Source organism: Nematolebias whitei, chromosome 17 (assembly GCF_014905685.2).
Source record: "Nematolebias whitei isolate Nwh7 chromosome 17, NemWhi1, whole genome shotgun sequence".
Taxonomy (NCBI): domain Eukaryota; kingdom Metazoa; phylum Chordata; class Actinopteri; order Cyprinodontiformes; family Rivulidae; genus Nematolebias; species Nematolebias whitei.
Genome location: NC_056514.1, coordinates 21,560,137 through 21,570,793, shown reverse-complemented (window position 1 = coordinate 21,570,793; position 10,657 = coordinate 21,560,137). Strand labels below are relative to the sequence as shown.

General features: G+C 39.8%; 1 protein-coding gene across 1 annotated transcript in view; it reads left to right on the top strand.

The window, feature by feature from the left end:
- fam20a (FAM20A golgi associated secretory pathway pseudokinase) overlaps positions 1–10,657 on the top strand; it is a 161,427-nt gene that overhangs the window by 143,791 nt on the left and 6,979 nt on the right. Inside the window, exons 2-5 of the mRNA XM_037691358.1 lie at positions 2,953–3,146; positions 3,238–3,288; positions 8,267–8,345; positions 9,329–9,421. Coding sequence (XP_037547286.1) covers positions 2,953–3,146; positions 3,238–3,288; positions 8,267–8,345; positions 9,329–9,421 — 417 coding nt within the window. The remainder of the gene's footprint in view (positions 1–2,952; positions 3,147–3,237; positions 3,289–8,266; positions 8,346–9,328; positions 9,422–10,657) is intronic.

The window sequence follows — 10,657 nt, the reverse complement described above, 5'->3', positions numbered from 1 at the left end:
ACAGACATTAAGCTAAAATCCTGTGTTAGAAGCCGAGGGTCACTCTCATACAACACTTTGAGTACTAACTAATTTATTGATATTGCTTTAAACTTATTATTAAGTTTAAGTGCCATCTCTATCTATGTGTTAGCAAAATATTTCATGAACCATGGGATCGATTTTAATGAAACTTTGAGGAAATATTTATTGAGTATGCTTCTAAAACTGATGCAGTTTCAGAGTCATTCAGATTTAAAATGGCCACCACAGCTACTCATCTTCCTAAAACACAAAAATGCTTAAAACTCTGTCCGGTTTACTTGAACTGAGTACATTTTTGGTGGTAGTATCTGAGAGTCATCCTTAAAACATGTTTTAGGTACTAAGAAATCATGTACGATCTTGCGATTTGACCCATAAAGAAAAGGAGATGTGTTCCCTCTAGGAAAGCCATTAATTTTAAATGATTTCTTCAAACTCTAATTTGATGAATCGTTGTGCGTTTCCTCCACAGTTGGCTGCAGGTTGACATATCAGAATTATTTAACTTTATTATGAAAGCTGTGACTCTGGGAGCACGTGCTGCAGCTTGGTGAGGGCAGGGTCCGCTCCCGCTGGTCGAACCCTGATGATGTGCATCCAGACTCATGAGCACTTTCTTTATATCTGCAGAGAGTCATCGGGATGTGGCGATGAGTGTGTGTGTGTCCTAAAAGGTTAATGTCAGCGTGTTCTGGGGCAGAAAACCCTTTCATTCATGTCATCCTGACATCTTGTGGTCAACGAAAGCTGATTTGAATCTTTGAAAGCTGCAGTTTCTTGTTTGCCATCAGTCTAGCCTGACACGTTCCCTCAGAAATGCAAATTTGTGTCGTTTGTGGTTAAAAACAAGAAGAAACACGATCCGTCTGTCTGCCTTTATTTAATGCCCTGAAACATGACAGCTCAGTTCTGCTCAGGCTGAATGTTGCAACTCATGTTGCAACTGAAACCCACTGTTTACTCAAGTTGCCCAACATGCTCTCCAAATCTGTCTCAGTTTGTGGTTTGTGGGCTGCACGTGTCTAATGTCCCGATAAGTCCAATCAGTCCCTGTAAGTTGCTCTGGAGTTGTTCGGCTGATTTTGCCTTTTTGCTCCACTATTTCAGTTTGTTATGCAGCCGGTGATGGAGTTTGTTTGCCTGTCCCACTCCGTGCGGTCAGTTTTGACCCTGGGCTGCCCCTCTGACCACAGACTGCTATTCTGTTACTCCTGCTTCCTGCTTGAACTCAGAACAGCTGACAGCAGGCGGACCAAACGTCTGTTTCTGACAATAGCAGTAAAACACAAAATGTGTGCTGATGTGCTTTAAGGTTTGCTTTTATTTATTCAGTCATTTTAATCAATGCGTATTGCTCAGACCAGATTTTAAATTATGACCATCTTAATTTTGAGAAATCACTGCGTCATAACTGCCTGGGTCAAACATTAATAACATATCATTTTGACAACACTAGTCCTCAGAGTGTGTGTTGCAGATGACTCTCAGCTACTACCACACCAAATTATAGCTCAATATTTGCGAAACTGACCGTGTTTGCGTTGGGTAAGGGAGACCTGCTTTGGCAGCCATCTTGCATGGAGCTAAAGTTAATCCGTTGTAAATCTAATGATTATTTTCAGGAAAGCTTAATGATGTGATGAGATGTTTTGCTAACAGACAAAACATTATCGCCGGCCTAAATATTCATATTGTGATTTTTCCCAGATATTTGATTTGATTCAAGATGCAGAGCAGAAATAAAACATTTATTATTCAATTCAATTCAATTCAAAAATACTTTATTAATCCCAGAGGGAAATTACGCGTTGTTTTAGCTCATCATCCTGGTTTCATTCAAGAGTTGTTAGATGCTGATAGCTGTGGGCAGGAAGGATCTCCTGCAGCGTATCTGAAGAATCTGGCCACAAATACCGATTCGTCCACCCAGATCCATCTTGCTGTCAGATCCGGCGGGCCTCTCGGTCCTCCTGAGCAGCAGGAGTGCCCGAATACTGGGCAGAACTCCTCCCTGAGCGATGGCCACTCCTCCCAGCATTCTGCCGAGCTCCTCATCACCACGGACAGACAGCTGCAGGTGCCGGGGGATGATCCCAGTCCTCCTGTTGTCACGAGCCGAGTTTCCCACCAGCTCCAGAATCTTTGCGGTCAGACACTCGAGCACCGCCACCAGGTTGACAGGAATTTGTCCACGGAGCCTCCTTTTCAACTAATTTGGGATTTGATGCTGTAGTTGAGGTATTTCAGCTTTTGAGATGTTAATCAGCTGCTCCTGGTTGTTAAAAAAACACCTTGTTGCCATGGTTACGCATCATAACATATGCCCAAAAGTAAAAAGGTTTCAGTTCAAATCCTTCCAGCTGCACAGCATTCGATACCAGAGGAAATAATCATTATGTGCCCACACGCGAGTTCTGGATGATAGCTGATGACCTTTATGTTGCTTTTCTTCATTTATAAAATGAGGGTTTGCTAAGGAAAGTCATGGAACAAGAAAAATTGTAAGAAATTAACAATTTTCTTTTACTTTGATCAAAACTTCCAACCCCCCCCCCCCCCCAAAAAAAAAAAAAGCAGTCTGACGATGAAGCCATCAGTCAAGAGTGTGTTGCAGACGTCAAACTGACAGTGAATATTTTGGGTTGTTCAGGAAGTTTCTCACATCTTTATCTGAGAAGCTCCATCTTGGCTGTAATCTTTAAGCCACTATTTAAACATGTTTTTTTCTTAACACAGTCAAAGTGGAAATTAATCAGAACGCCCATCAGGGAGCTGATCTGAGCAGATTTAGGCCTCCTTAAATCCACTTCCTCGTGGCTCAAGCTGCAAGGTTCATTTACAGAGAAAGCCCAGCAGTTTAATCACGTGTCGACGATTTCCTTCAAGTTCTGACATTTCAACAATTTAAACAAACCCTTGCGTCCTCAGACATAAGAACCTTTACAACGAGGCAGCAGCGTTGGCTAACATCTCTCTGACGGTGCAAGACATGAAGTTTGACCCTGATGCCAGCTGGCTCAAGTTCCACTCTGGAATAAACCGCTACGCCCTGTACCCCCGGGACGAGCCGGCCCTCCGCCAGCTTCTCCAGGACATGCAGGACATGCCCATTGTGGACGCAGGTTGGAGTTCAAGCACCTGCATGATGGAAATGCAACATGAGAATTTAAATAAATACGGATTAATATAATTTGAACCCTTGTTTTGTTACAGATTACACTCAGGATGAGAAAGCCCTGAAAGGAGCGTGTGACTGCGCTCAAGGTAAAGACCATTTGTGCTTTTTATATTTCCATCACGTAAGAAATATCAGGAAGTTTTAAGTGTTTTATTGTGTGAGTGTCGATTCAGCAGTTTTGCTACAATTAGATTTTCCTGCTTATAGTTTAAATGTTTTCGCAGTCTGCCTACGTAGTGTGGTTTTTGACCATTCATATAACAAAACATCCAAATAGATGTAAAATAGTGGAATATGGCTTTTAGCATTTGTAACTTTGATACGTTTTTAATCATTTAACTTTATTTACATTTTTTCCCATAGCATTACATTGATTTGTTTCTACTTTTTCCAAAAACTGTTGCTTTTTTTTGTTTGTTTTTTTATGCTCAACGATACTTTTAATTACCACATTTTTCTGACTATAAGGCGCACTAAAAATCTTTTAATTTTCTCAAAAATCGACAGTGAAACTTATAATCTGGTGCACTTTATGTATTAATTCTGGTTGTGCTTACTGACCTCGAACTGATTTTATGTAGTTATTGTGAATGAGTTGAACAAAGTTTGACTTATCTGACTGTTTTGTTTTACTTAGTGTGTCTTATAATCTGGTGCACCTCATGTATGAAAACAGATCTGCTCATTGATATTGCACCTTATAGTCTGAAAAATACAGTACAGTGATGCAACATTTGACTTTTGGCAACAGTTTATCACATATTTACTATATTTTTAGCTACAATTTTGCCACATTTAACTTTTATCTATTCGAATGTGAGCTTAAAGCTACAGTTTAGTTTTTTTTTTACTTTTTTGCATTTATCTTTTAGCTATTCTAACAAAGTTAAGTCAGGTCCTCTGGACGGGTTCTTCTTTGTTGAAACGTTGCGTCTTTCATCCAAAAGACTTCTTCAGTCTGAGGAGCTGCAACAAACTCAGTCTTATAATTAGCACCTTCTCATGCTATTGTTATACCGGTAAATATAAATTCAGTTTATTTATATAGCGCCAAATCACAACAAAGTTGTCTCAGGACACTTTACAGGAACATTCACCTACATAGAAAAGCCAGTTAGTAAAGTTCTTTATCTAAAAAATATTAAAATTCATATTGTTATTATTATAACAGCCATTGTTTTGCTCATTTTTGCTTATAATTGGATTAATTCAGGAGTGCCAAGTCACAACAAATGTCATCTCAGGGCACTGTACAAAAAACAGTCACAAGCATTATTAAACGCTGATTCGTGAAATTGATCAATCTTGGGAAGGCAGCCGGTTGTGTTTAATCTCCACTTCATTGCAATCTCTCCTTCATCCCAGAAGAGGTGGGATACCTGCGAGATTATAGCTACCATCTTGCACATCGTAGCTTTTAGTGACTGTTTTGATCACTTTGGCATTGATCTGATTTCTGTTCAGCTTGATTCTGCTTGTTTCAGTAAAGTCCTTCAACATCCAGCTTTCACAGAAAACACATCAACAGTTTTCTTTGTTTTTGTCGAGCAGCTCTGTATTTTATGCACATCGTAATAGTGAGATCCTTTGTCTCCCCTCCTCTTCTTCTTTGCTGCTTGGCAGTACTGTACCACCAGACAACCCACCACACACACACACACACACAAACACACACACACATTACCTCCTCTGTAAAGAAGCAGACTTTTGTTTTTCATTTAGAACAAGAACTGAGATTAATACTTTTAAATTGAAGCTCTTTGCCCCAGGGTGAAATAATCAGGCACTAGTGTGTTTAAAGGCAGAGTTCTTGATTAAATTTTGAACATGGACATGCTCTAATGAAGCTTTCACTCACCAGACACCTGATAATTTGCAGAAATATTCACCCCTTGGGATTCTTTCTATTTTGTTGCTTCACAACCTGGAATTTGAACAGATTATTAGGTTCATTATAATGGATGGGCCTACACAAAATACTCCAGGTTAGTGATGCTAAACAGGATTTACAAATAAAATCTGGTTATATATTAATTGGAGCACAAATAAATAGATTGTGAGAAGAGGGATGAATTAAACGTGAGTCCCTGTCCAATCCGCATGAACTGAGTAAGGCGGGGATTAGCAGAAAAAAGAAAACATCCAGGAGGCCAAAGATAGCCCTGCTCTTTAAGAGCAGCCGAACAGAGCTGGGCACTGCAGAAACATGTAGAAGAAGGTGCTGTGGTCAGATGAGACCAAACCCAAACCTTTACACCGTCTAGGACAAGACGTGTCTGCAACTTCAAGAGATTTAAGACTTGGATGGAGGTTCAGCTCTCAGCAGGACGACGACCTCAAACATCCACATCTACTCACCACTGGTTTAATATCAAACAGATACAGCAAATGCCCTGAGGGGAGGGGATTTAACTTCTTTGTTGTTTGTTTGTTTGTTTCCCAATCAAATTTCACATAGTGATAGTTGTTTTTGTTTGTTTGTTTTTAGTATGAATGTTTGTGAAGCAGCTGTTGTGATCCATTTTTCTTCTGTACGTTTTTCAGCATCTTTCTCGTTCCACAATTTTTGTGCTATTTCATCAAATCATATATCAAAACATTCAGCTCGTTCAGAAGGGTGATGTGACGTTTGGTATTCGTGCGACTTTAGCTATTTGAAATATTTAGCCTTTTCGGCCACTTTTTTTTTTCCTCATAGAAAATGAATTGAGCTCATTTTACATCCTTCAACTCTTTAGATGTGTTTACAACCTTTTACTGCTCCTTTCACGTTTTGTTCTGGTTCAGCTTCTTTCAGCTTCCAGGTGCAAATTTAAACTTATTTTCGGCTACTTCCAGCTAATTTCAGCTGTTTCTTCAGCTGTTTTGTGCTTCTTTCAGATTCTTTCTGCTAACTAGAACATTTTTGTGTATCTTCTAACTTCTTTCAGCTAATTTTAGCTTGTTATGCTCCTTTCATGCATTTTTTTTTTTTTTTTTTTTGCATTCTCCTTTTATGCAAAACTGGTTCTAGAATTGCGCCGCTCAATGTGGCTGCATGTTGGAGCAGCTCTGTTACTTTCATTCTGAGATTTTGCTTTTGGAAACTTTAATTCCTCTTTTTCTGGATTTAAATCACATTTTTTGGATGATTGTTTCCTCTGGTATCAGATGCTGTGCAGCTGGAAGGATTTTTACTGAAACTTTTTTAGTTTTGGACATTTGTTATGATGCGTAACCATGGCAACAAGGCAGTTTCTACGACCAACAGCAGCTGATTAACATCTCAAAAGCTCAAATAATATCTCAACTACAGCCCCAAATCTCAAATGAGTTGAAAAGGATGTTCTGTGGACGCATTCTCTTCTACCTGCCAGCTGTGCTCGAGTGCCTGACCACTGAGATCCTGGAACTAGCAGGAAACACGACTCATGACAGCAGAAGGACAGGATCGTCCATCAGCACCTAGTTGGCTGTCCGCAGCGATGAGGAGCTCAACAAGCTGCTGGGAAGAGTGGCCATTGCCCTGGGAGGATTTCTGCCCAACATTCAGGTGATCCTGAAGCCCAGAAGGCCAACCAAGTGCAAGTAAACGGATCAACATCTGTGGCCAGTTTTTTCAGATCTGCTATAAGACGGACCATCACAAGAAATCCTTCCCGCCCACAACCATCAACATCTAGAACAACTCTTTTATGAAACAAGGAAAATGAGCTACAACATTTAATTTCCCTCTGGGATTAATAAAGTATTTTTGAATTGAATTGAATTGAATTCTGCTTATTTATGCAAGTTTCAGCTTTTTATTCTATTTCAGCTACTATTTAGCTATATATGCTAATTTTAGCTTTTCAGCTAATTTCACATTTTTTTTTTGCACTCATTTCAACTTTTTTTAGCCACATTAGGCAAAAATGTGCTCTGTCCACTTTCTTATGGTTTCTGCTTATTTTTAGCTACTTTTCAGCTGTTTTGTGTGTGTGTAACTCAAGTTTTTGTGTTAATCTCTGCTACTTTCAGTCTAATTAACTTATTTATGCTAATTTCAGCTTGTTATACTTTTTCAGCTACTATTTAGCTCTTTTGATGCTTATTTTAGCTTGTTCAGCTAATTCGTCATTTTTTTTTATAGCTCATTTCTCTTCTTTCCGCTTCCTTCTGACAGTTTAAGCTTATTTTGCCCCTTTCAACTATAGTTTTAAGCTATTTTTTGATCATTTAATCTTTTTTATAGCTAATTTCCTATGTTCTGTGCTCTTTTTTGCTTATTTAAACTTAATTCAACAAATGTGTGTTCTTTCTGCTTTCTTCTGCTATAGGCTTGTTCATCCATTTCAGCCTCATTTCAGCATGTTTTAAGTTAATTCCAGCTGTTTCTCAGTGAGTCAGTCTAGTTCCAGGTGCAAAACAAACAATACTAACGGGATGTGAATACTTCTGTACCGCCAACAGCACATAAGTCAGAGCTGCCGCTGTAGATGGGGTGTAAAAAGCATTAAAAATGTTTCCCAGTTGTCATATTATCTGTGAACGTTGTTGTGTGCTTTTCAGCATTGATTTTGAACGTTATTGACTAAACAAGCATTTTTTTCTGTATAGATTTTCTGTTTTTGTCCTGTTAGTGCAGTATTTGCAACCATGCACACCGTGGTGACCCCACACCCATCACTCACTGCCAGAAAATAATAATTACCACCAAAACAATCCTCGGCTCTGTCTAAATTTAAACACACAACATTCTTCTCATTTCAGTTTCAAACAGCTGCTCAAAGCGGCCGGGTCAGTTTTGATTCCTTTCCAGAAGTGCTTTGAAAGTAAAGTGCACACGACTGTTACCTAATAATACCCTGGAGGTTCAGGGAGCGCAGCGGGGGGAGGCAAACGTGTGGTTTGGCTGGAATATACCTCCAGACAGAGCTGCTGGGAGAGCGCAAGCTGTGTGACCAAACCCTCACTTACTTTATCGCACACAACAGGCCGAGGATATAATCATCACTTTCAGTTGGCCTCGCTTGACTAAAGCTGAACTGACTCTGTAAACTTGATCTTGGTACCGCATGACTTTCTGTTTTTGTTTTCCTGCAGTGGTGAAACCCAGCGGGCATCACCTGAAGCTGGCTTTGAAGCTGCGCAACTTTGGCAAAGCCATGTTCAAACCAATGAGGTGAGGTCGTCTCATCTTCTGCAAACACGCCAACTCCCAGGTTCAGAAGAAATCATCTCATGAATTGGACACATTTTAGTGAAATTCTGAAGTATCAGTTACATCTTTTGGCAAAAAGAACAAAAATGGCTGCATTAGCCACAGCTAATTGACCTCAAGCCACACAAAAATAGCTAAAAAAATAAAAATAACTCGGTTCATGTTACATGTCTTGACCTAGATTTGGATGGTAGTAGCTGAGAATCATCCTTAATACCTACTTTAAGCACTAACAAATAACAAGAGCTCTCGTGTTGCGTTAGTTTCTAGATTTGACCAAACACTTCTGTCATTCTTCAAGTTCAAGCTTCTTTATTATCCCCAGGGGGCAATTTGTTCCACACAAAACATCCATACTAGACAAGACAGTGACATTAAAATAACAATATAAATCATCACAGTTCGTTGAAAAGCCTTGATCACTACAGGGATGAATGAGTTTTTCAGTCCGTTTGTCCAACATCTGGGCAGAAGATTCTTGCGTTCAGATGGAAGCAACCAGGAATGGATGATCAGGATCTGCCAGAATCAGCCTGGCCTTGTTCACTGTGAGGTTCTGTAGGGCTATGCCAGCAGTTTGGCTGCACATCTTGCTCCTAGTCTAAAAGTATGGCAGGAAAAGTGAGTGATATACATGCCTTCAAGATTTTTTTAAAAGTCAGAGGACAGAAGGGGGAATGGTAAATTTAATGTGAAGTGTTAAATTTTAGTTCATGAAATTCAAACAAACATCTTATTAAGCTGCCTGACGTCACTTTAGCGTAATAATCTGTGTGCTGTGTTATTATTGTCATGTCCCACCTTAAGTTGTGTCTGGATAAATTACCCAGTCCGCTGTAGAAATGATAGTATTTGTCTCACTGATTACACACTGCACTGACTATTACTCACATTATTGTTGGCGTGTGTGTGTGTGTGTGTGCGCATGCGTGTGTGTGTGTCAGGCAGCAGAGAGAAGAAGAGACTCCAGAGGACGTCTTCTACTTTGTGGACTTCCAGAGACACAATGCAGAGATTGCAGCGTTTCACCTGGACAGGTGCAGCTACTTCTAGCTGTTTTTACTATCATTGTATCATCATCATCATCACTTGTAGTCAGTAATCTGCTGTGCAGTTTACAAAAAAATATAAAAACAATCTGATTCTTTAAAAATCGTTGATATTTCACGATTTGCCTTTTCTGATTTTCAACCCTTCAGCCATGAATGTTTCCTCAGGAATCCTTGCTTTGAGCTGAGACCACCGCTGGCTCCACATGTTGTTGTTTTGGCAGCTGTCTCTTATGTGGGGGGCTCACACTCCAGGGGTTTCAAGACCTTTTCAGATGCAGCTCCAGATGTTTGAACACTAAATCTTCTTCAAGCACAATATTGCTTCCCAGCAACCTTAATATTTTCATGCAGTTATTTGTTGCCTGCGCAGAAAGGCAAAATGCAGGCAGTAAAGGTGTGGGAGCATGTTTGTGTATGTCTGTTAGCAAAATATCCCATGAACCACTTAATGGATTCAAATGAAACTCAGAAGGTGATACCTGGAGCTACATGTAGAACTGATGAACATCTGGTCAGTTCAGTTCATGATGACAACACAGCTAAAAGCAGCTGAGAGTCATTCACAACATTAGCATGAGAGCTTGTGACATTGTTTGAAGCTGAGTGTAACATTATTATTGAAGTTTAACCAAAAATTTATTGAACAGCAACTTTCACTTTGTTAGCATCTATTTTCTGTAAAGCTGTGCATTTCTTCCTCTGGTTGGAGAACATGCTGTGATGTGGGACGAAGAGTCATTTTTAAAGGTTTGACTTTAAACAGAATATCTTCTGCTAAGTTGCTGATCAGTGTGAAGCCTGCAGTGTTTGGGTGCAGACTCCACATCATTACACAGCTGCGCTTTAAGCTGACGTGAGGTGATTCATGCTCAAATACAGTCATCTGAGCGAGACGGTATCATTAGGAAGCCACGAGCAGCGAGGAGTCCTTCCAGCACACACGACAGAACAACAGCAGGAGTGCCACGTCACTTTCTGAAACGCTTCAAGTGCTCGAAATGTGCTCAAATACAAACCTGTTCATCTTCAAATGAAACAGTGCTTCACTGTTTCTGTTTTCACCAGTTCGTTTTTATCATTTGAAGTGTGTTTTTAATTGTAGCTGACGCAGAGTGTGGTCTCTGTTGTGTCTGACTGACTCTCAACTTTGTCATTTGCAATCAAGGATCAGGGAATAACAGCAATTGAGCTTCACGCACAGATTGTTTGATTACTGTTTTT